This window comes from Cydia splendana, chromosome 13 (genome assembly GCF_910591565.1).
Source record: "Cydia splendana chromosome 13, ilCydSple1.2, whole genome shotgun sequence".
Lineage (NCBI taxonomy): Eukaryota > Metazoa > Arthropoda > Insecta > Lepidoptera > Tortricidae > Cydia > Cydia splendana.
This window is the reverse complement of record NC_085972.1, coordinates 16,340,820-16,368,045: the sequence shown is the minus strand read 5'-3', so window position 1 is coordinate 16,368,045 and position 27,226 is coordinate 16,340,820. Positions and strand designations below refer to the sequence as shown.

Below are 27,226 nucleotides of genomic sequence, written 5' to 3'. Positions count from 1 at the left end.
TCTCCTGGGAGTTTGACTAGCTAATAGCAGGCGTGGCTCACTCCGCGATTTCGTCGCTTTGCTGTAGGTAGCTAAAAGTACATCCGTTCCACACCAATTTTGGTGGCTAGCCATAAGCCGCGCGTGGCGCTGTCGCCACCAAATGCCATATCTGTCCTGATCGTAACAGACGCGTTTTGTTAGAGAGTGAGTCTTCTGTGCCTAGTACTATTATTTATTTTATTCTGTGCTAATAGGCTAAGTTCGCGAAATCAAGAAGAATTCACGGTTTGGGATATCATTTCATGCGATGTTCTTTTTGAATGCGGGCTTAGGCAAACCAGTATTTGTCCGCACGTGAATTACGCATAGTTTACGCATTTAAATATCCGTAACATTTATATAAAAAATATGGAGAATGTACAGCAAGCTTTAAAATTGTATGGACACATTATCGGCCGTGTGTGCGCGATGGTGGCGCCCGCCTAGTGGCTATGGAACGCATTAAGTTTTTAGTTTTTACACAAACAGGATGGAAACGAGAGCCCAAGAAAGTGTATTTTCCCACGTCGAGCGTGATTGCCGCTTTAAGTTAATCCACCATGCACTTTGCACATAGCCAGTCCAAAAACTCACTCAAATCTCAGTGGTTAGCATGAGTCCAACGGTCGTCAGTATGCGATAAGAATACATAGGTCTAAGTCATGAACGCTGCAAGCTGATGGAAAGTGGATAAAATGTTATTAACTAACTTGTTGCTTCACGATTTGCAATTTAAACAGATACGGTCACGTCTTTTTACTAATTCCTAAAAGCTAATATTGATTTTAACCATGCACCTTGCAAAATAAAACTGCCGTAATTTTGCTGTAGTAATGTTAAGTTTTTGTTAGTGATTGAGGTTGGCATTAAAGATAGATGCACAGCATACTATGCTAGCGTAGCGACGAATCCATAAAATAAATGGCAAAGTGCAAATGGACATCTATAGAGATATCTTACGGTGATCCATTACTATCAAGCGGACATATGAGTGACGTACCTATATGATGTATGGCTTGTTTTAAAAACTCAAAAACTGGCTAGCATACGGAATTCTTTTCAGCACCGTAGTATTTCCGTGCACAATATAACAATAAAGTCATTTTACTATTCAACCCTCTCGTATGAAGTCCGCCTTATTATAATCCGCCTTTTATATTCGCTACCCACCGCTTATCGTTCCTACTTGTCACAAATGTTTTCAACTTTTCACTCATGCGTTTGACATTTCTCTGTGCACGTCGCTACGTGTGCACGGTGTCAAGCGTGACATGTATAGGTACCTTTACCTTTCGCCAGCTTTCGCGATTCTTGTGGTATGAATACTGATAGAGGATTTGTAAAGTTTACGATCAAATCGTGTCCTATAAGTTTATGGTGAATGACACATGGGATGATCAATCTTTATCTAACTAAGGTATCAAATGCAAGATGTTTGCTTTGTGTAGGTATTATTTTGTGTGTAAGTGATATTCAATTTATAGATAGAAATAATGATATGGAATATTGTGCAAAAATGAGGAACTTGAATAAGCTTAATATTTCCAAGACCTTCCGCTATATTGGGTTCATGTTTTGATTGTAAAAGAGGCCAAAGGCGTGCGTGATGTTATGGTAAATCGAACATGAAGGGATCCCCCAAAATTCGAGAGGTGTGCAGTAGGCGGGGGCGGGTAGTGTCCTAATATGCTAAATAGATTAGTCTTTGGAAACAACACGCTGGTACCCTTCGGGTGCGGCACCCTCAAAACAATGCAATTTCCAAAGGACTGTGCAAATTGGCTGTAACGTTTAGCTTGGACTCATCAAATCCGCAGGCAATAAGCTACCGTCATAAAAACTGATTGCCACACAATGGCTCCGGCATGCACCATTTATACACTTCAAACGTAAACGTCCCCTTTCTTCGCGAGACAATTCCACAATAAAATATTTACAATGGGGCGCCCCATCCCTTTTTTATCCGAAACACGCGACACATGTCTGCACCAAACAATTGACCGTAAAACTTTCGGCACTGACAATTGCTTATCTAAATCTTGGAGTCAGAGTTGGAGTTTGTACACGTTGAATTGGATGGGGATTGGGGTGTGCCCTAATGAGTCACATCATCAGCTAGGTACTCTTTTTCAACCGTCAAAACGGTTTGTTGCTATGACAACAATAAGAAAGTCGCATAACTTGACGTCATATCATATCAGCGCATCCTTTATGATTCTATAAATTCTAACAGGTACAAAATTAAATGATTTATTTTAAATTGAAACTTATTGAAATTTAAAACCTAAGAGTCAGTTTGATCAAACGCTGGACAATTACCCAAATATTGCGCAGTCATTCCGTTCGGTTCCCATATATTACAGGCCATTAGTCATTACCATCTGATAAGAGCATCAATGCTGACTCATTCGTCTTTTTGCGCACTCTTAGACAGGTACGCTGGAAACAAAAAGATATTAATGATAAAGGCCAATCGATGAGTTAATGCATGAGAATGCACCGATATGGATCGGGATGACGGCTGAGGCCTTTAGAATTGATTTCAAAGGGCACAGAACATCTCCGTGTGTTGTACGGTGCAAGACGTTGGGAAATATCGATCGAGGGCGATAGCTTTTATGAAATAACTGACATTTCGGACGGCCGAAGAATTGAAATGCTTAGTTGACTTGCGTATTTGAGCATGCCTTAGGATATTGATAAGGCCAATGTGGCTAATTCCGTCATGGGGGATATTCCGTTCACTAGCGTTTTTCTTGAATAACGAACAAAATTGATAATAGATAGATAGATAGATAGATAGATAAATCATTTATTTGACAGCTGCAATGACACACAATAATTATTACACTAACAAAGAAAATTGAGTTAGGAAAATAGCATAGAAATGACTAGGTACAAAAGTAAAATTTTATAAAAGTAGGTAGGTACAAACTGTGTGCGTTGCAGGAGCATAATATCATCGACAAATTAGCGATTGCATTTAGTTTCAGCAATCAAAAGCAAATAGCTTTTTTTCCTACGATTGAAAATTAAAGAAATATGCGCTCGTGGGCGGAATACTTAGTCACATGACATTATGTCGAATAAATAACAGCGAAATATATTCAGTTTGTAGTAGTAGTATTAGTAATCACTTTATTGTAATACACAATACAGGTTTACATACAATTTACAGAAATAAAGCAGTCAGTACGATTAAAATGGTACGCTTCGATAATGTATGCCTGCATTTGGCTTCCATGTTAAACAAAAGAGATGTCACCATGGTGACACGCAAACAGAACGATTGCCGAGGCGAATCATTTTAATGGTTGTGGATACTGATCCTCTTTGATAACAACGTAAAGGTTTTTTGGGCGATACTATATAAATAGTTATTTATTTTTATTACATATAACAATACTTATAGTGTTTTTGTTTCTTCTCCGCCTCATTGCCTACAATTAAAATCACCTTAGGTACCTATGCAAACATGTATATTTTAATATGATGATTTTATAGTTGCAAAAAAAAAACGTTAGCAACTGGTAAAATCTGTGGTTTCGTTCAAACATAATACAAACATTTCGTTCAAATAAAAATATGTTTGTCATAGCTTTTAAAATGGCTATGAAAGCTTTTAAAGCCGGATATTTTTCATGAATAACTTCCTCTTTTTTAAAAGCTAACTGAATATTATTCTAAATATTATGCTACTCTGCAATAAAACTGAATCGATTGACTCCTGATTTATAGTCAAACTAATATCCGGAAAACTTTTTTCACTTCACCAGCCTAAGCAGAATTGTTCACCTGATATTAACTGTACTATATCAAACTCGCTAATGAGTACATAACTCACGTAATAGGAATACCTACTAACATTATGTATTGTAACGGCATTTTGGTTCGCCTTAGTTAAGTAAGTAAACTAAAATATGTAAGTTTAAGTAACAACTCGGTAAAAAAATAATTAGCTTAAGCTTATAGCTGCAGAAACCGTACCCTACGCTCCCAAAAGATAAACTTAGTGCTTTATGCAAATCTCATGCTAATGCCTTAAACACTCAGTGCACACGGATTTCTGCATAAACACACTTTAGCCTCATTCGTATTTTCCCAAACTAGACTTGCTATTTCTGGAGTCGCACAACACTTAAAAACTTGGCCCGTACTCTATAACTCATTGCACTCTAGAACATTATGACAACTTAAGACCCCACAAGATTTGACTCGCATGTTGAAACATAATAAGTATAATGTCTACTATAAAAGATCTACATAATTTGCTTCGTTCGTGACTATACAGTCTAATATATTCTCATGTCGTCTGCTTGACGCGTTGCTATGCCTTGATACATCAATAGGCGGCGATTTGAAAGGGCTTTCAGACCCAGACCGGCTAAGCCGCACGTTTTGTTTTTGCAAAAGTCCATATGCTAAATGTGAATTGAATGACTGAACCGATTAGTATAGAACAAAACCTTAGTCGAAATAGGAAACCCCTGAGTTAAATTCGTATTTCAATATTATTCCGACACCGCAGGTGCGGTCTACGATTTCTTGCTTTTATTTTAAGCTCTGCATTTTGAATGAGGCCTTCTTCTGTGGGGTTCTCAAGTACATTAGCGATGTTAATATGCGATAGTGATGTTCATGATCGATCCTTTCATATTCAATGGCTCGTTGTTTGAGATGAATGGGTAGGGCTCTTGAGCACTCGTTGAGTTTACGATGTGAATCGGAACCGTCGTCGGATTAAGGACGCTTATTATTTTCGATGTAAGCTACAGCGCTGCTTATTTCTTTTTATACGAGGTCGGTTTCTTTCGCAAGATTAATTCGAGTTTTAAAAAATGCGTGGGGTGGGAAGTGTAACTGCCATCAATATATTTCATCTGTAACGTAGAGTTATAAATTGGAAAACTTTTGATTGGAATTTCCGCACCTTTATCCTTTTTTACAACACAGATTTCTTCTAAGTTCTTACTTGGAAATTCTTTGCGTTAAATTATGTATGTGTAACTTTTGAGAATACTTTTTTGTAACTTTTGAGAATACACATTTAATACTAGAGAACAGAATTATCACATCGAATATGACTTCGTAACTTTAGATATTACCTGTGCACCGTCCATTAGATACTTATCTTATTATCTCATTTATTTTCTACGCTTATTTATTCAACTTTGTGACAACACCAAAATACTTTTAAAGCGACAGTACAATGCTTTTATCACATCATTTTGAAACGGTGTTGAATCTCAATTTGTCCTTGACTACAAAATAATGGAAGTCTGAACGGAGCCAATAAAACGGAAACCGGGTCTTTATTCGATCTGTAGAATGTAGAATCCAATAAGGACGGGCGATTTGCAAGAGTTGAAAATATGACTGTTCCTTGACAGTTTTCCGTTTCCGTGCTGTACTTTACTGGGGTTACATTCAGAAATATTTGAAGTTAAAATTCCATGCCTAAATTATTATACCATCATCTGTTCAATTAAAACCTAATACAACTACATAGATGGATCTGTTTTGGGGATAATGGGAAACATAATTTCTCAAACCCTCAAACATACAAGCAAACAAACAGCTTCCACCCTACATCGTTCCGACGGGGATAAGTTACTTGCCAATCGAAATAATAGAGCTAAATAAATATGTTGTTGTTCAATTATTATGAGCTCATTTTCTTTAAGAAGTTTACATCAAATATATGGAATTCAATATGAATAAAAGTACATTGCGCCATTTTACGAATTGTACATGTGCTTTTAAAGCGGTAAACGCATGGTACAATACGTTTTTGATATCATTAGGTATGCCGCTTCAAGTACACATTTGAGAAAACGGAAAGAAGTGGCTTGAAACTACGTTCTTGTTGAAAAGTTGAGGCGTATCACGATCCCGATAAATTCGATGTCAATTATGTGATAATATATTAGGTAACTTTTGGGTAAGTATGGGAAGGTGATTATGGTAATTTTAAATTTAACTATAACCTCTGACAATATCTTCTCCGTTTAAATATTTTATGGAGATTTAAGTATATCCTAAAGTTCTTGGTTTATATTAACACATATTGTATTTTTCGAGGTTATTAAATTCAGTTACACACTCATTAATTGTTACTTTAGCGGCTGATAGCAAATTGTTTTAAAGGTACCTTTACCTACCGGAAAACGTTATCGTAAGACGATATTTGAAACATTTTTAAATACAGGAAATGTAATCTAATTATTTAATTCTAATTAAAAAAATACTATACAAATATTGATTATTAAGAACATATTAAGAATTATAATTAACTTCAGATCTACCATAAACTCATAAGATAAGGCATAACGTTCCAGATACACACAAAAACCTATTCTGAATTGACGTCTCTATCAAAACATAACTTTAAATTTGTTTATTTTATTCGGTATGCACATTTTTGTTTTACTAATGTTATCAAGCCAGACTCCATTACCTACCAAATATATTTTGCTACCCGCTAAATGGTTAACTTTGTAAAGTACAATAACGAATCATAAACCACACCTTTAAAGATTACATTAACGTTTGGTTGGTATCTATGCAAATGAGTATAGAAGCATGTCTCCATTAGGTATAAAAAAAAACCGGTCAAGTGCGAGTCGAACTCGCGTCCCAAGGGTTCCGTACTGCACTCATTTTCGAACGAGCGAGCAAAGCCAAGTTCTTACATTCAACTTACTTACAACACACGGCTGGCTAGGGCACGGCCAGGCCCCTGTTTCACCAACGTGACAGGTGCGGCGAATTGTAAAATCACTGTTGCTGACGTCACAGGCATCCATGGGCTACGGTTACCGCTTACCATCGGGCGGGCCGTATTCCTGTTTGCCACCATCATTGTATTATTAAAAAAAACTTTATTATATCGGATAAAAACAGATATTTCTCCTGCGAGGTTTCTGACAATTGTCACAAGAAACACTACAATTGTCACGAAATTCCGACATATAACTCATTACCTGTCAAGAATTACCTACAATTCTTCTAAATCTTTGACAATTGTCAGAAACCTCGCAAGAGAAATATCTGTTTTTATCCGATATAATAAAGTTTTTTTTAATAATACAATGATGGTGGCAAACAGGAGTACGGCCCGCCCGATGGTAAGTGGTAATCGTAGCCCATGGATGCCTGTGACGTCAGCAACAGTGATTTTACAATTCGTCGCACCTGTCACCGATGTGAAATTGGGGCCAGGCATTTCCATGTTTTTTAACTGAGCTGTCAGAGGATAGTTAGTTACGCAATAACTTTAGTAAATTTGTTGAATTTTAACCAAAATTTTGTTCAAGTATTATGTTAGGCATAGTGCCTATATTATTTTTGCGTTGGTTAAGCGTATCTCTGTTATTTCAAGATAACAGATATACGTCTGACACGACAGTTCGGTCTTCTCATTTAGCTACTTAAACCAATTATTTGTTCTATGTTTGACTACCCTCCTACAGCTCATCCTTCGACCTAGCGTGGAGGCGCACCTCTCTAGGTAAAGAACTATATTTCGTGTTTTTTCCAAAATTTAGGCCTGTAGTTTCAGATGATTGGACACTTAATACGACACGACCACTTCTTTAAAACTAATCCTGGAGGGGCGGATAGGATGCAAGCGGGGTAGAGGAAAACCTAGACGCAGCTTTTTTAGAACAAGTGAAAGAAAAAGTAGGGGTCGTATCGTATCAAAAAGTCAAAAAGCTGGCGCAAGTGATAGGGAAAGCTGGGACATACACCACCGACAAGAGAATATCTCTTAAGTTAATGATGATGAGTTTCAGACGCTTGAAGTAGGTACTAATTTTGTTCTGTGTTTGGGCACTAACCTCCCGCAACTCGGCCTTCGGCCGCGCTTTTTTTAAAGCCTCTGCGCTTCGGGCTTTCGGCCATAAGCGTAGGTCGGCCTTCGGCATTCGCAATGGCTGTCCATACCACGTTTTACGTAAAACATTGTGGCTGTGTCCCTAAAACAGCCCAACCGCGTTTTTTTCCTTAAGTCCGACTCACGCTTGACTGTAGATTTCTAATAGGTTTTCCTGTCATCTAGAGATGAAGAACTATTTTGTGTATTTTTTTCAAAATTTTAGACCCAGTAGTATCGGAGTTAAAGGGGGGGAATGGTCATTTTTTGCCTATTTTCTTAAATAACTTCTAAACTATTTAATATAAAACTATAAAAAATATATATTTGAGATCGTCAAAAAATAAGCCCTTTCGTTTAATATATAACACGATATGGTTTGCAAAACTTTGTTTTTTAATTTTCTCATTTCCCCCCAAAAAGTGCCCCCTATGTTCAAAATTCTTTTGTTTTCATTACGTGTCCGTCTTTGGGTCACAGACTTACATATGTGTACCAAATTTCAACTTAATTGGTCCAGTAGTTTTGGAGCAAATAGGCTGTGACAGACGGACAGACGGACAGACAGACGCACGAGTGATCCTATAAGGGTTCCGTTTTTTCCTTTTGAGGTACGGAACCCTAAAACGTACCATAAAGCATTCGTCCTTGGTTCTCGTAGCTTTATAATCGTAAATCGACATGGAGCAGCCGTCATTCCAATTGCGGACCGAGCTCGAGCCTCAATATACAGGAGCCAAGATAACAATCGTCGATAGAAAAATGCCAATCGAAACTTTCTTCTTCTACTTCCTTTTAAATATGGCTTCAGCCCAGTGGGGCAATTTCACCAGTATCAAGGTCGTAGTAGCAAGGTAAATACGATTGAAATTGTACGGTTAGTACAAGACAGTGTACGGTGACGGTGATTTTATGCGCTCTTGTAAAGCGATAGCGAACATTACAAGAAGCACGTGGACAACGGGCCGTTGACTCCAAACTGGTGGTTAAACGCGCTTCAAGATGAATTCTCCATTCACTGCACACTACCACATTAGTTTACTGTATAATAAGCTATCGATATTACACTTTAAACAATATTAATGAGCAAAAAACAAAGAAATTAATCACGACCCGTGACTATCAAGATGGCGCTCAAGCCACGTGACGTTTTGTAGCATCAGTGGGGCTACCGTGAAAACCGAAATTCGCAAATTGCGGGGATTTTTCTCTGTCACTCTAATTACGCCGTCATTGGAGTAAAAGAAAAAGATCCCCGGTAATTTGCGAACTTCGATTTTCGCGGTTATAGCCCTGTCGTCCCGATACATTTTTTTCCATTCGTTTGGTACAGTCGTCGATGTACAGTCACCTGCAATAATATGTTACTCTTCGAAGGCCGCAAAAATATGTGACACGCTCTTATGGCTCTACAAATAAGATCGTGTCAGATATTTTTGCGGCCTTCGTTGTGTAACATATTATTGCAGGTGACTGTACGATTGTCATCTTGCCCTAGGCCCCCAGTTCGAACACGAAGACCGTGGGTTCGGGGCCTGAAGAAGCGGGAGTAGGCTGCGGTTGGATATTTGGCATGGGGTCAATCGGGGTGATTCTGATAGCTTTCTTGCTTGTCGATCTAGTGGCGGGCCATCGAAGCAGTGGAAATATACTCGCTTGCTTCAGGCAATTTAAAAATTAACGCGCGTCAAGCTCCAAGACTCAATCAGAAAATCGTCCAACATGAAAAGCACTATGACAATATGACTTATGACGACACTAAGACATGTGGTTACGATATACTTAGAGACAAAAGTTGTGTGATAACTCTGTTCTACATGAATGAACCTCGAGGTCACGTTACACTGGTCCTTTCGAGAACCAAGTTCTCCTGCGCTCGCGCAACACGCACGGTCTGATATCGGCACAAAGCGCGCCGATCCCACCATTGTGCATGACGCCGATTGTCGAAGGAATGTCCCGATTGCCATCATGAAGGATGGGAAGTTTGCTTTAAATTATACGTCGCGTACTGCCTACGTGCCCACAACCACATGGTACATGATGGATTAGCATTTAATGCATAAATTCAGCTAGAATATATCGCTTCAAATAATTACCTGCTTGTTGCAGAGTATTTTGATGAATTCGTTGTTAGAATCAGTAATTACTAGAGTTTAGTATTTTGTGTTAATCTTTAGTTTACCTATACTTTGTAAAAATAAAATCGGTGGAAGTAAAAATATATTGCCTAACACTTTATTGCTCAGTAGGTAACTAGTTACCTACTTGAAAACGTTTGCACACTGAATCACCTTCTTAAATATGTAACTACGCAAAGGCGAACGACGTGCGACGTGTTGCCTCCCTGTCACACTTACGTATGCATTTACAAGTGCGACAGAGAGGCAACAGAGAACGTGGTTCGCGGTAGGTCCTCAGGCTACGCATTTCTTATTGTCTAATTTGCCAAATCTTCAATTGGATTTTATAGGTATCTAGTAATGTCACAAATTTAGGTTTCAAACTAGTAATATCTCTACTAAATACGATTACACATTGTTAGTTCAAATGACCAAAAATTTGACATTTCTACCTCACTTTAAGATTCAATAGAACGTATGAGATAAAAGTATCTGAACATTAATTTGAATACAACTATCACGGGCGTTTTGATTTGAATGAGTATTTTTATTTTTTGACTTCAAATAAACAGGAGATAAAAAACTAATTAATTTCATACACAAAAACTTCGCTCATCTCTAAGCAATTCGATATACAGAGGCCTCGTTCAACGGCATGTGTGTATTGTTGTTGCTTCCCACATATTCCTGATTAGTGTGATTACTCATCATATATTATGCTATTGTCCTTTGTGCTATCAAATACGCGTGTATCCTCTGGGGCTATAATTACGTTTCGAAAGCCGTATGGAGCGAAGGCTAAACATGGTGATTGGTGGAGCTTTTGTTTTGAGTTTAAAATTATACGTAGAGTTTGATTATAATGAAGATTAGAAGATGAGCTTCGTATTACAATTAACGTTCCGTTTTGCGAATAAATAAGGATAATTATTTATGTAGCCAAGGGTAATGAAAGACCGCCGAAGCACATATATTTTTATTTTAAGCTGTGTTGTTGATTCTAACCAATGTTCTTCTTCATCTTTGTCGGTTTCTCATTAGGTACTGAGGACCGTGGCCAATGTTATGTTGTTATTAAGTTTTGTTTCTAATAAGTTTTGTTATTGGTTATCATGTATGACACTTTTGAAACAAAACACATGTATTTGACATTGATGGTTCTTCGCAAATCAGTCTTACAAAATGTTAACTAAGTAAGTATGTATCCAGTCCTATATTAAGAACCTTCCTCTACCCTGCCTTAAGTATTAAGTGGCTTCTTTCCCAATATGCCTGGACACCGACTATCATTACCACGATCTGATCAGAAAAAACAAGCTAATCGCCTATTATGACTATTACAGGATCAAAACGTCTTTATTAATCTCATCTTGAGCAAGCGACACCAATCTTTAAGCCACGATCACACATGGCCAACATTTGGTCCAACCCGGCACAGGTTCACACTGTTCACACACATGTTAGCAATGATTAATGTATGACGAAACCGTTTCTTTACTGATATCGTAATGCGCAAGTTTATAGTGTCACTTTCCCCTGCATGAATGGTATGTAAAAAATATAGAAATACAGCAATGCAACGTGTATGTCAAGGCAATAATTATTGCCCAATGTTTAGGCTTGGGAACTCTTTTGTTATGGATTAATTATATGGAGTCTAATGACGCTGTGTGATTCCTAAGTCACGTTATTGAGAGGAGTAAGTTAAATAGAAAAATAAGCAAACAATGGATGAATCGATTTAATGCTGTTTACGAAAGGTAAAAATTAACAAGCTGGGCATATTCCGCGCGGGGTTTGATTCTCTTTTACCATTTGTATTTTTCGAAATTATTATAAAAGCAAAAGAAAAGCTATTGAGCTACGAGTTTATAGTTATACTTATATTGGCTGGCCATTGTAGCGTTAAAACTTCATTGATGTGTTAGTTGACTTGCAAAAATTAGGGGATTCTACACGGTGGCTAAAAAATAACTACATTCCCGTTGCCAGGGAGTTTTTGGGATCATACTGAGCAGCTTATACTATGGGACCAACCCCGAAATCGCGGTAAAAAATGTACCCTCCCATAGAAAATGGACCAGCCAAAATGTATGAAACAGCCAAATTTTGTTTTTCGCGTCGCGTCGATTACGCGGTTGGTCCCATAGTAAAAGTTGTTCAGTATAATCCCATAACGGGAAACAGTTATTTTTTAGCCACCCTGTATACAAATAAAACCGTACTTAGTATAGTTAAGGATTTCAAACGCTTTAAGTAATATTTTTACACTGTCACCACCGAAAATGTCACTAACACTCCAAACTAGTCCAAACTGTAGTTGCAGGGGATAAAATTAATCCTCAGGTACTTCAAAGCAAGAATTTATGCAAACAGAGGGGTGTTAAGTATATTTGTAAGCTTAACGTGTGTATTTACGGAAGTATGTATGGGTATATGTGTGGCGTGGTGCATGGCAGCTCCCTAACGAATAGTGATTTGTTTTTATTATTGAAAAGTGACAATGATGGCATGTCATCGTCTCGAAATTAACGCCACGTCACAATCCAATGGCCGTTAATGGTTTTCCAGTCAAAGTGTAGACCGAGGCGAAATGGATCAAGTTAAAAATCCGTTAATATTTGAAATATTTCATTGATAGATGCGCACTAAAATTACACCGTACGTTTCTCTTCTTACCCTAAAATGAGACGATTCCCCGCGGTCTAGCTTAGGTTTGTAATAAACAAAGGTACATCAGCCATTTCAAAACTTACCTCAACATTGAGTTAATTTATGGAATGTTTTGTTGAACATTTCACGGCTCGCATTTAACTAGCGGCAGTACGCAATAAGTTATTTTAGTACGTCATAAGGCACCTAAAATTAAACTAGACGTGCCCGTCATACATTGTTCTAATGCTAACGAGAATTAGGAAATGCACCAAACTCTGAATTTAATTTGAGTTATATGACAGTCAAAACGAGCTCTTGCCTGAAATATTTAGGAACGTTAAAACTTAGGTTTGAAATAATTTAAGTGCTTAGTTTGCACGCGACGCTGAGCCGAAATGCGGATGAAATCGGCTTTAGGAGTATATTATGGTCGCAGAATAAATTATTGTCACTGGTAAGCTTTATAAACCTGCGTTATGTAGGTAAGTCTGATATAGGTAGGTAGGTTTATGTTAGGTTAATCTATTTTCGATATTTCTGACTAACAAATGGTCTAATTTTTAAAATCGATGTTATTTGGTTATACCTATTCCTCGACAATCCAGATATGGCTTGGCCATATAATCCCAATATTTGACGTTAGCACTTCTTTACAAAAATATATTTACTTCTATCGGAACATCCAAATCAAATGGGATATTTTTTTTCGCGGAAAATCTAGGGGTAGGTATACATAAATTAAATGTATTTCGGAAATAAGTTCCGCAATATTCCGCGGAATTCATTCGAGTACGGAATTGAACCCAAGCCCTCCGATTTAAAAGGCGCTCTTCATTTCTAAATGGCTATTGAGCCGAACTGTCACATATATGAAATATCCCGGCGGGATCCTAGGGATATCGATTGTCGATACATACATATAAGATGCTTATATGTTGAATACAATAGCCAAGTATCTTTATAAATAAACATTCTGCTCAATTGGTAATATTGGTAGGATAAAAAGCTTAGAAACCATTAATTTTGATCCGATGTTCATTAATCACGCTATGATAGCGATTGTCATGGAAGATTTATTCCCAAGTAGGTAGTTAGTAGCCATTGTTGGCTACTTAGATTGCTGATATCGGTTTATTAAGGAAATACATACTTAGTTAAATCTTTGCTTTTCGGCACTCCTCATTTCATAAGCTTTGGGAGCATTATCATTTATTGGAGAATTGTCTGTATATTAGGTAGAACTTTCAGTAATTTCATAAAATATGAGATCCTCCATCTTTTCAAATCGTAATAGTGTTTTTCATAAGATTGGCATATTATAAGCACAAGTTTTTTTTATCGACTGGCAACTCGCAACAAAAAGTACTATGGTTTGCAACAGACAAAAATAAACAATTATTGTTTTTATTGAAATACATAATAATATTTGTTTTCGTCAAGTCACTCAATGATGACTTACACACGGCTTAAGTACGAGATATAATACGTTTCAAATGTTTTATTAGAACGTCGCAGACACAGTATACAATACCAAATGATCACTTAAACGGCCGTTACGTTCCTAAAATGGCTCGCAAACTCCCGGAAAACGGTATGATTACCCAAATCCCCGCCCAGACCCAGTATTTACCACATTAAACAGTCCACATCAAGGGATCTATATAGCTGACCGATTCCCGCATCCTTTTGTAGTCTGACAAAGCGAATTCAGGTTACGGAGATCACAAGCGAGTATATCACGTCATTAAATAAAGCCCCAGTGCGTTACCAAGACTTGTTTCATACCACTTAACAATCTATTGCCTCTTTGGCGCCAGTATCGTGTGACCTCGAGTCATCTTCTATTTCGTAGTAATTCCGCTTTCTCCAAAATATCTTATATTTGCACTATAGGTACAGTGATTTTGATTTTTTATATACTGTCACCATCTGTCTTCAACGAGTACTGAGATACTTCGGACACATATCTCGCAGAGACCCTGACAACTTGGAGAGACTTGCGGTGATGGGAAAGGTGGACGGCAGACGGCCTAGAGGACCAAGTCCAACGAGATGGCGTGACCAAATATCCGCCCAGATGGACATCACACTAAGCAACGCTTTCCACAAAGCAACCGACAGGGAGAAGTGCAGACCTGCCATAGGAAAAATTAGCAAGCGGAGTCACGATCCTCAGCAGTGAGGGACCGACTTAGAAGAAGAAGAACTTATACTGGTTTACAGCGAATGTTCTTCAAAAGCGATTGGAATATGTCTAAGTTTCACCTTCGCGCGGGCAGCGTGCGTAACCGTCAGCTACGAAAAGCCATAAACACATTACAACCCCACACTACATGTGACCTTTTTCACTTAAATCACCGTTTTCGGGATCATACGCAAACAACGCAGAGACATTTTCTTTGATTAATAACGATCGAGAACAATGCGCCGTTCAGCAATATCCGCTCGTGTGGACCGTGACTTGCGCTTGCGCATCCGTTTGGCAATAAGCTGGCTTAACATCTGTTGAAACTGTTTAGCATCTTTATGATTCTGAAAATGAAATAAGATACCGCATTAAAGGACCGCCAGGCGAGAATATTAGCTAGATTATGGCTGTAATTTGTACCTACTATTCTTGAGGCAAAGCGACAATTTCATTTAGGATAAACATTATTGTAATGTACCTACTTATTGTCAGATATGCATTGTGAAAATTCGTTTCTTCTGCACTAAAAAATACCTGAGGTAGCTTACTTTTTGGCAGTGACTTACAAGTATACTTATTAGCCAAAGCTGCCTCTGATCTAATTTTGGCCTTCATCAAAATTGTGGACATTTTGATTCACTAATATTTATAGCTTCAAGCGGGAAACACAAATTAGAACCCAATTCTGTTTAACCCGTAAATCTCCAGGAAAGCTGCACTTTAACCTAACCAAATTATGAAACACGCTGAAAACACCATCCACAAAGACAATTCAACCAAATCAGCTTTGATTACCAGTTTACGGCAACTTTCCTTTGATACTGTCCTGTCCGAATTTCCTTGATGTGATTAAATGTTCGCAGCCAAAGGGAAACTGGCTGGGTACCTATTGAAAATGTTTACCGGAAGCTCCTGAACTAGCAGAGCACTCGGCGGGCGGATATTAACTGTTGATTTGGTTCCGCTCGCGCTGGGTCAGCGTATCGATTGTCATTTGTTTTTAACGTCTATTCACCCTGTGCACAGGTTGTTGACTAACTAACTAACAATGACTGTTTTGATGAATCTATTTTGGGGTCTAACGATTTCGATGAAATTTGCTATATGGGGGTTTTCGGGGGCAAAAAGTCGGTGTTATCTCTGGGAAAACGCGCTTTTGAGTTTTTTTTATGTTTTCCGAGCAAAGCTAGGTCTCCCGGATATTGAGACATTAATGGGTAAATGAACTTATTAGAAGCTATCCAAGTCTGTCTGATTAGATCTAACTCCTAATTAGTCTTATCTCTCACGATCATGACATAGACGCTAGCGCAGCATTAAATATTACTAGGCAATTATGATGCAAATCAAGATTGAGCGTGTTTTATAGATTGAGTTATTATTACCTACTATAAATAGAAGCCATACCAAATAATGAAAATGTCGCAATCGTAACCTGTACCATGCGACCAAAACTTCTTCTTACACATTTAGGTCGCGAGATTCACGCTCCGCTTCTATGGTTTGTTGTCAAAACAACAACAACCCAAAGCGCAAAATACTGGTTCTCTGTGCCACTTCTATACGCAGTAATAATAGGCCAATGGTCTTATATGAGTACATATACATTATACCTAATTATTTAATTATGCACCGCCTTCAAAGACGGTTCCATAGCTTCAGATACGTCTAACTTTAAAAAAAAAGTAAGAAAAATGGAGTAGTACCTACTTAAGTAAATTAATAAAATGTACCTATGGCCAATCTACTCGAAAGGACACCACATATGTTAAATATTCATTACGACGCTAGACCTGCTAAGGATGTCTTAGAAATGAACGTAAAAACCTACATACGGTTTAAAAGCATTACTTAAGTACCTACTTATAACTTTTTTATCAGTCGCACCAAAATATCTAGATTTTTCCTAGACTACAAGTACTTTCATTGATGTAACCTCTCATAAATTACGAGTGTAATAGGAAAGTTCCCTCCAGTGAGTCTCGGTCACACCCCAGGGTTTCTCTCGGTTCTGCACATTGATCGCGGGTGTAATGTGAATTGCTAACCACAAGCGAACCGTGAATGTCTGGAGCCCCACAAATTATGCACTATAAACTAGGACGAGTCACATTTAAAATATATGCAAGCGTATTATGCGCAATGCAAGCTTCAGCTAACTTATGAAAGTAATTTTGTGTTACATATTTTTTGAGTAATGGTTTAATCTTAGCTTAACTTATTCTTAAAAGTAGTAAGTACCTACAGCATGTGTGACTTTCTTGTAATATGTTCACCAAATATCATTTGATGTGTACTTATGAATACTCGTAACTTTTACGGGAAAATAAAAAAGTCACATCGGACAGTACGAAATAACTAGCCGAGTTACGGAGTTCAGATACCAACTTAGTGCAGCAGAAAAACTAATTTTCAAAGGTGGTATGTTCATTGCCTGCAGAGTCACAGTGGACAGATCTACATTGTGCATATTCCAAATATTCTCTATAAAGTTAGGAAACTGCTAAACTTCTGCAAAATTTTACGGTAATAAGGAGACTGTTTTAAATTTTTCTATAATATTATGAAAAGTTAGAGTTTTGGAAACTTTCCGACAGCCCACTATTAGGTGACTGTAGCCTGATTACTCTTGCCCTGTGTACCTACTCACCAGTAGCATTTATAGGATCACGATAATACTCTATTGTCATTACTCAACGCGATGGTATGATAAAGGTCGTGGCATTTTATGCAGAACTCTCTGGGGAATGCAAATTGAACTTTAGTTCATTCCGTTTTCTGTTAGAATAATGATTGTGTAAGTTGCGTTCGGTACGTTCTGTATTTTACTTTGAAGCCAGAGTTGTTTTTGCTCGGTATGATAGAGTTTAATGTAGAGAGAGAATTATTTAGAGGGTTGTTGTACTCGTATTTTCCTTTGAAACTTTCGGCCGCCATTCGGTTTCGATGAATTGTGTCCGAACTTTAGACAAAGCTTTAAGAAGTTTTGATAGTAGTAGAAAATTTTCACTTGTTACACATTTAGTCTGACAAGCTTATAAACTGTAGGTAAGTTTATATTTGGGTTTGTTTGTATATCTCACGAAAATCTATTAGCTGGTACCTTAAACGTAGAAACTGAATCGTTCTGTAAAATGTTTTTTACGTGCCTTGATGATCCTTGTTGAGCTTGTTTTGGGACTTAGTCGATACCTGTAAGAATATCCTATAATATTAAATATTTTTTATTTTTCTGTTTGCAGCCAGTGGGCATCTACCGCGGCAAGTACGAATGGGCGAACGAGAACAGTCCAATGGGAGGTGACTGCTCGCTCTGGGTCCGAGCGGCCACCCTCGCCTTGGACGATGGACAGTGGCAGTGTCAGGTCACTGCTAGCAACTATGACGTGCAGGTAACACTATATTAATTTATTCATAAAATATAATATTATTTATACGAAAGTTCATTGTACTTATAGATGGCATCCGACTGTGGAATTAAGCTACGCGCGTCGTGTAAGCCAACCACTTAGTAATTACTAATAGTACCTATATGACGCGAATTTACACCTACGAATACACGTAGAACAGCTGCGTAGGCATTGTGTGGCTGTGCATGAGTTCCGCTTTTACTCTGCAACAAAATATTTAACACATTAGTCAGGGCATACCATAAAAGATTTGCTAAACTTGTGCATTAGGTACCTACTACTTACAACTACATATTGAGGTCAATAGCTCAAAAATCGACCGTTACTTATGAAATAGTTGTGCCTCTAAACTATAAAAGTACTACTTTAATGTATAATTTTTCAGGATGCCCTATCTAGTCCCCCCGCGGCGCTGGCAGTACGTGTGCCGCCGCAATCGCCCCGGATTCTGTTCAATGGCACCCACATTCTACCGAATCAGAATATCACGGTGCCTGCCGGTGCAAGGGCCACTGTGGTCTGCGAGGCGCGCTACGGCAACCCACCAGCTTACATCGAGTGGTATTTGGGTATGTAGCAGAAAATATTTTACATCACACACAGGCTATATAAAAATGTACCTAAAACAAAGCAGCAAGACTTTATCCACTGAAATACCAAGTCTAGGTGATCATTTTGAAGGTGAACTTATACTATAATAATACGCCTCAAATTTTTGAGTAGCAACAATATTCCTAGTGCTCAAGGAGAAACTTATTGTTCCCAAAAAGAATGGCGTTATAAATTAAATCAAATTCTTTCTGTTGGATACACAATACACCTCTTCTCCTCAGCTCAGTAACTGATCATGTTTCACAAAATAAACTATTTCTACATTTTGTGAGTGTTATTATATATTATCATTATGTGCAATTGAATTATCAGATCAACATTACAATAAAGTTTCACATCCATATTGCAACGATCATCGTACCGTGGAACTCTTAAGACATAAGCAATTTTGGCTTAAAATAGTTAAAATATTCTCATAGGGTAATTAACATAATTAATAATATGTAATCATAACAATTAGATCAAATTAATCTTGTTTGCAGATAAAGAACGCTTGACCGCTTGGAGTCAGACCAACGCATCCGAAGTAGAAAGACCTCGAGTCTGGGCAGCGCGATCCGTTCTCGAACTAGGAGCAACTCGAGCTTCCCACGGCCGTCAACTAGCTTGCCGCGCGCACCACCCGTCTTACCCTTCGCCGTACTACCGAGACTCGTACACCATGCTTGACGTCACTTGTAAGTATCCAATCCTATCAGAAGTCTTAAGAGATAATCGAGAGACTAGTATACCAAGTTTGACGTCACATAGTACTTATACAAGCAATCGAAACAGAAGGAGAAAGCTTTGTTCTCGGGTTAGCAGCAAATCATGCTTCACCTTACACGGCCCTTCTACCGAAACTTTTGACAACACTTGAAAGTACCATGTCCCTTGTCAGAACGTAGATCTTAATGTATGGGCAATGCAGTCATCTTTGCATGGCCACTAACCTGATAAAGCCGCCTATAGACTTCTGGCTTGGTTTTATACCACTTGTTGTTTAGGCATTGGAATCATACTTCAAACGTGCTCTAAAGAATATTCAGCATTTGCGAAAAAAATATATAGAATAAGACACAAAGAATGACCTTAAAATTTCTCTCTTCAGTCGTACCAGTGGTATCAATCAACGGCGCAGACCCCAGCACATTAGCTAATCTCGAAGAAGGAAACAGCGCCCTAACGCTTGAATGTCGCGCTGACGGCAACCCCAGCCCCTACGTGTGGTGGACCAAGAACGGACAAGTCATCGCTACTAACGGCGCGAAGCTTATATTAGCTCCTGTCATGAGGAACCATTCAGGTAAGGAATTATTTCCATTTGCTCAGTTTACTTACTGTCAGCCATGCAGTTCTACTGCGCTTCCAAAAGCTTTGAAAATCCAGAAAGCTTTCAAACTTACAAACGAAGGTCTCCATTGTAAATATTTATGCAGTTCCTTGCCAGTTTTTAACCCCCGACGCATAAAGAAGGGAGTTATAAGTTTGTAGTTCTTAAGCGGGTAAGCCGATTTGGATGCGTTTTTTAATATTTGAAAGCAGGTTTTCACACTTACACGTAATTTATATGATAAAAATTTTAGAATCTAAGTTTATTAAGTCTACCTTTGTAATCGTTTTCGTAATATACTTAATCATAGTTTGTAATATTTTTCAGGAATCTATGGATGCCAAGCAAGAAATTCAGTTGGGACATCTGATTCAGTGAAAATCGAAATCGATGTCAAATGTAAGTGTGTAACTATGTATACCTACATTCATATGCAGGTATTAATGGAATATAACAGAGTCACTTTTATCAACATGCATTGAAATAATTGTGTTTTCCCTTCAGATCCTCCCAGAGTAACGTGGGTGGGACCCGACACCGTGGTCGAGGCCAATCTCTTCTCCCAAGTGACCTTGGAGTGCAAAGCCGAAGGCAACCCACCGCCCTCCTACCAGTGGTATCATAAGTAAGTTTAGTAGTCTTACTACTTCTATAAAATTTATTCTAATAAATCGTAGAACTCTGCCTGAGTTCTACAAGTTTTTCGCGCGAGTTTAGTAAAGTTGGCTTTGCAAGTGGTTTCTATTTTTCCCACTAACATAGTTCTTGATATTTGCAATAAAGTGGCAACTTAAATTAAAATTCCATTCATTATCTATCTTTCAGCCCCAACTCAGCCCATCTGAATGCGATGCCCGAGGACGGATACCCGATATCGTCGACGCCACAACTTCAGCTCCAGAACGTTTCATACAGTCAACATGGGCGATACATCTGCTTGGCCATCAACCAGATTGGACTGGAAGACCGGTGAGCATATTTACAGATAGCTAAGTAGTTCACGTAAAGCGCCGTTAAAGAGTAATTTCCGGATTTAAGGAGAAAAACAAAAACAGTGAAAATAGGAGAAGAGAAGTGGACATTTTGTGAGTGATTTGTTACCAAAGGGGTATTTAGCAATAGCAGCCATATCGAGTATTTTCGCAAAAGGGCCGTTTGGGAAAAGGACTTTTTGCAAGTAGGACATTAACCACTAGCTCTACCACCCTTATAATATAGTCTGATTTTATTTTACGATGACGATGTGACCTGTCTTTATTTCCCATTCATCGACCTTTTTATTTCACAGAACGCATCAATCCGAAGCCGTAACCCTGAACGTGTTAGGCCCACCAGTGGGCGCAGAGACATTAACCGCAAACGCATGGAGCGGGTCCGAAGCCAAAGTCCATGCGACTGTATGTGCCGACCCTCCACCTCGACGAGCAGCTTGGTTATGGGGCAGTCTGCGACTGGACGTGCCTACTACTATAGGTATGTAAGAAACAATATACCTACTTCTTTTTCTTCTCGTGTCGATGGTTTCAGACTGTGCGGGACCAGAAGGTAGCGACATTGATCGCCCTGTCTGTCGCATCCTGCTCAGAGAAGGCAAGTGGGCACGCTGGAAAAGATAGGATGTGTTCCATCGTCTGAGGCGCCGCCCCACATGAACATTGGGCGTTAGAGCGTCTTACCTACTGTAACGAAAAATACCACCTCCAGTTGGCATGGAAACTTAACTACCAACAGCGCATCCTATTCTACACTACCTAGTGTAAGGGCTCATTTAGACGACGCGAGAACTCGCATGCGAGTTTCATTACATTGCGGGTTTTGATCGGTCGGTTGAATTGGATGTAACCAACAGTCCGCAATGTAACTAAAATCGCATGCGAGTTCGCCGCCGTCTAAATCAGCCCTAAGAGATGACATTCTATATACCTATATCCAAAGGATATTCCCAATGAGCCCACCAGCAGGCATGGATCTTTGTAGAGCAAATTTGAAGAGAATCCATGCTAAAGTCAATTTATAGTGCAGATTTTAGTGTGAATTATCTTCAAAGTCTTCATGTCTACTGGTGGGGTCGCTTGGTGATACGCTTACCCTTTAGGAACCCTAATTTTCGCCTTGAGAAGTAAATAGTGTTCTTTCTTCTTTGTATCATTTTAGAATTTTTCATTACAAGAAACTGTTATATTCCAGGTCGCTACCGAGCACTCGAGCCAACGGGCGCGTTCGGCTGCTATCGCTACACGCTCCTAATCTCCAGCACCAGCACATCTGACGCGCGCGTCTACGTCCTCCACGTCGAGAACGAGCGCGGCTTCTCCTCGCATGCCGTCTCGCTCACCGTCCACGGTAATTAGCTCTGTCCTGTTCTCTCATTATTAGCGTACTATCTATAATGCATCCAGTACATTGTATTCTGAAACTGCAGGTATTCTGATTGCTTTTTAATATGCTAACTTACTAGCACCACCAGCGTCAGAGTCATTGTATTTCTCGTTCGCTCTGATGATATAAGAGATGTACAGTGATATTTGATGAAAAAAAAAAGAATTAGACTAGGTACTCAATCTTACCTAAACATTTTCTAACATAACACATGAATGAATTTAAAGAATACTTAACTCTCATCACTTTACATTCGGGTTTTTCTTTTATCTCATTCACCTAAGTAATTGAATTCGGCCTGCCATTCCGGTGCTTAATTTTAGCCCGTGTGTCGTACGCGCCTTGTGCGTGCCTTACAGATAATTTTCTAACCATCTTACGATTAAATCTATCACATTTCATGCTAACCGCTAAGTAATTCCATTCTTACAGATAATTTTCTAACAATCTAATAAATCACATCTCATGCTTGTATACCTATTGTCTAACTAGTACTTACCGCTAAGTAATCCCATTCTTACAGATAATTTTCTAACAATCTAATAAATCACATCTCATGCTTGTATACCTATTGTCTAACTAGTACTTACCGCTAAGTAATCCCATTCTTACAGATAATTTTCTAACAGAGACGGCGCACGTGGCGCCGCTGATCGCGGCGGCGCTGGTGATCGCCGCGCTGCTGGTCGTCGTGTTCTGCCTGGTCATCCGGTGCCGGAGAAGGAGAGGTTCGTTTTTCAGTCACTACTAACTATAGTCTGTATTTATTTATAGGTATTTTAATAAACGTAAACAAACAATTTGTACATTTTCGGGTAGTTGCAACATTTATTGGTTAACCAACCAAAAACCGCCTGCATGGGTCAGTCACTGAACGAACTGACTTTATTCTACATTATTTGATCATGATGTAATGTTTTCATCTACCCTCAAGAAGGTTAGATTTTGTTTACTTTTATTTAAATACTTAAAGATACAGAGTATAGGCTAGGAGGCCGTAGGTTTTAATTTTGCAAATAAAAAAAAATGATACGTACTTACAGAGGTAGATGTGTGTAGTTGAAATTGCTATAATTATTTTTTCTTTTTTTCCAGAGAGCGTTGAATACAAGACTGATGATTTAGATAGGTAAGTTCTAAGTAATATTTACTTTAAGAAAGTTGGTAATGTGGTACCAAGCACCAAAACGAATGCCTCGACCATGGAAAACATGCTCTGAGCGTCACGAACGTGCACGCACGACGCTAACGTCGACAGCCATACATTTGTGGCATGAGCGTCGAGCCTGCACACTCAGAGCGTGCATTTCGTGGCCTTCGGGTTTTTACCCGAAGATAATTACCCAACTAGACGGAACTTGTGGGAGGTTCAGGACTTATTGAAGATAAAATATCAGCCAAGATAGAAAGAAGCTAAGTTAAGATTCGCGCTTCCACTCATGCACTGGCAGTAGCTTACTCTCCAGACTTATCCCTCACTATCTGAGAAAAAATGTCGATTGACGATGATCAACGGGGGGCAACTATAGATGGTCAAGTAGATCTTGTCAGTAGAAAAAGGCGGCAAATTTGAAAAATGTAGGCGCGAAGGGATATCGTCTCATAGAAAATTTGAATTTCGCGCCTTTTCTACTGACAAGATTTGCTTGACCATCTATAAATAGTTAGTGGTTTTTGGTAGTAGTCACTTCGGCTCCTAGTAACTGTTTAATGACATTAAAAACCATTTTACAATACATATGGTCCTATTTTCCCGCACTAGTGCGTAAAATAGCACTTTTCATGCGAATGTCAAAAGTTAAAGGGCCATATGTACTGTAAAACGTTGTAGGTACGATACACGTGCGAATAGGTAATTCGCAAGTCGTGTCGATTTAATACACTCCCTTCGGTCGTGTTTTAATTTATCGCCACTCGTTTCGAATTTCCTCTTTCCCGCACTTGTATCGTAAATAACTATTTCATTTCTCATGCTCTGAATGAGGGTCATTGTTGTTCTAAAAGGTGTGCAGAAAATGATACGTTTCTGCACTAGAGCATTTTATGTTCCAAGTACGATTTTTTTTACGATTGAAATTTGGGTATAAATGGAATTGTTATACAATTTGCATTCTGATATTTGACTCCCCATTCCATAAATAACGATACGTTTGCCTAAATTGTTAATTGAAAGTACCCTCAAAAATTGCTATAAAAATTTATACTAAGCCATGTTTTTAAAAAAAGACATGCATTTTACTTTCCTCGCATTTAAATGAAAAGTAGAGTGTTTAACTCGGGTGAAAGGCATCATTTCATCCCTTGGTTAACAATCATGGTATAATAATATACTCCGCCTGGTACTCTCTTCCCGTCTTTTCGTGGTCACGTGACTGACACAAGCCTACGTCATCATGCGACAGCGCTATATGATAATATGCGATAGCGCTATATAAAGTGGCAATGTTATTGTGACGTAGGCTTGTGTCACTCTGGGAAGAGAAGACCATGTTTTATTAGACTATGGTTAACAATATAGTATTCTTCCTCAGTGAGAAGACGGTGCTACCAGCGGACGCGGTGTACGCCGGGCAGCAGACGGCGACGGCGGCGCCGCGGTACTCGCCCGGCGCGCTGCAGGTGCGGCGCGCCGCCGTCGTGCTGCAGCCCCCCACCACCGTGTGACGCACAGGTCCTGCACGTACTAACACTATATATTGTCGGGTCAAAAACAATACACGCAAGCTGGAGTCAAAAAGTGCGAGTGAGACGGCCGGCTCAACCCTATGAACGCCTCACCTATCGTACGCGGTGCGTCATCCTCATCCTGAACCTTGTTAGAATGCACGAAGGTTGATATTGGGCTGTAGCCGCGCGCGTCATTTGACGTATTTGACGATCAAATGGAGTCAAATATGGACTCTGCGACCACATTGATTTTGGCCCGACAATAATCTAACCGCTGTATGACTTTTTGTATGACTAACATTTTACGGCAATATATTGGTACAATTTCTATTTCTTTTTTGCAATTAGTACCTAACTATGCACGAAAGAATTTGTATAATATACAAATGTACTTATTACACAGAATAAATAATAGTACCTTATTATGTACTATCATTTCAATTAATAAAAGATAGCCAACGTCAATTCCAGTAGTTCTAATATTTCATAACAGCACTTGTGATTTTTTCATTTGTTCCACACTTCATTAACATTATCTATTTGCTGACAGGATTTATCTAATCTGACGGTACCTCCATTACTTGCCTAAGCAGTAGGTATTAAACAGTTAAACTCTGTTATTAAACAGAATACCTAATAGTCCGTTACTTTAGTCATTACGAGCTTCGCAAGGAGTCTTGATGGGAGCCATAAATTAATAAAACATTTGAGCTACTTACAACCAATTATTTATATCAGGCTTGTATTGATGATTGCCAATTGTTTTGTTTCGTTGTGTCTAACGAAAAAACGTTACATTTATCGCGACTTATTGGTTTTTATTGTCACTTTAATAGACAATCGCTCAATTTATTTACCATAACTGACTAATATTGCATTTCTTTTATTTCACTGACAGTAATACATATTTCAATACACCGAGCCGCATATTATATGGCCACTTTATGAATGAATTCACTCATGATGTGTTTCATCTCATGACTTCACTGGTTTATCAATATTTTCAAAATATTTCTTTCTTGACCTAAAATAAGGAAAAAAAATATAATTCAGATCTTGAATTTTTATACATACCTAGGTAGTACTTGATGTAGTCGAATAGTCGAACATAGACAATTATAGCCAAATTGCACAAATTTTAATAAGCAATGCTAATCACTTATGAGTAGGTATTAAACTTAAAAGTCTAAGCAATTTATTGTGCTTAAAATGTGGTATTATTTAAATTAAAAGCTCTATTTATTATAAGCATCATAATATCACATACGACGACACCGATACGGCTAGAAAACTCATTTCGCATAATTGCTTTTAGCATTACTTCGCGACAATTGTAAGCATGATTAATAGCTAGCTGACGTTTAATTTACTGAAGTGTGTTTATTTGCAACCGTTTGATATTAACAAAATCTTAACAGTGTGTGCACTACACGAATTTTCACATTGATTATAATGCTTTATAGTCCCAGGCGGCTAATAATCAATCCTGACTTGATCCTGACACCTATCGTTTTAATACATTTTAACAATTAAACTACGCAATCGATAAAAAAAACTAAAAGTTTGAAACAGCCATTTTGTGGCGATTTTTGATGAATGTAGTCTAAAAGTTCTTCAATGTGATCTACTAAAATAATCGATACCGTCAACCGGGGTGAATAGGGATGGCTGGGGTGAATAGGGACAAAATTTGAAATGTAAATTACCTGTCAATTTCTTAAAAAATAACTACACAAATCGTATCATTCGATTGAAAATAATAGTAGATTAAGTATGACACAATTTTTAAAAGTAATTTAAAAAAAATGTCAGCTAAATCACGTTTAATGTTTTGTCCCTATTCACCCCAGCCATCCCTATTCACCCCGGTTGACGGTAATCAGAATTATGGCTCAACGTTACTCCGTATAAGCAAGTATAAGTAACGGTGTAGAGTATTAATGAAATTGATAGATCAGGATTAATTAATTTCTTAGCTGCCAC

The 27,226-nt window shown here is 38.4% G+C and overlaps 1 protein-coding gene across 3 annotated transcripts in view; it reads left to right on the top strand.

Moving 5' to 3' along the window:
* LOC134796191 (hemicentin-1) overlaps positions 1 to 27,226 on the top strand; it is a 92,250-nt gene that overhangs the window by 62,535 nt on the left and 2,489 nt on the right. Inside the window, exons 3-14 of one of the 3 annotated variants that reach the window (XM_063768204.1) lie at positions 18,106 to 18,255; positions 18,659 to 18,842; positions 19,368 to 19,562; positions 19,976 to 20,170; positions 20,525 to 20,596; positions 20,702 to 20,822; positions 21,023 to 21,166; positions 21,486 to 21,670; positions 22,385 to 22,540; positions 23,206 to 23,304; positions 23,672 to 23,705; positions 25,108 to 25,195. In XM_063768204.1, coding sequence (XP_063624274.1) covers positions 18,106 to 18,255; positions 18,659 to 18,842; positions 19,368 to 19,562; positions 19,976 to 20,170; positions 20,525 to 20,596; positions 20,702 to 20,822; positions 21,023 to 21,166; positions 21,486 to 21,670; positions 22,385 to 22,540; positions 23,206 to 23,304; positions 23,672 to 23,705; positions 25,108 to 25,195 — 1,623 coding nt within the window. Of the gene's footprint in view, positions 1 to 18,105; positions 18,256 to 18,658; positions 18,843 to 19,367; positions 19,563 to 19,975; positions 20,171 to 20,524; positions 20,597 to 20,701; positions 20,823 to 21,022; positions 21,167 to 21,485; positions 21,671 to 22,384; positions 22,541 to 23,190; positions 23,305 to 23,671; positions 23,706 to 25,107; positions 25,248 to 27,226 lie in introns of all 3 variants that reach the window. The other 2 variants (XM_063768203.1, XM_063768205.1) reach the window with 2 other exon arrangements.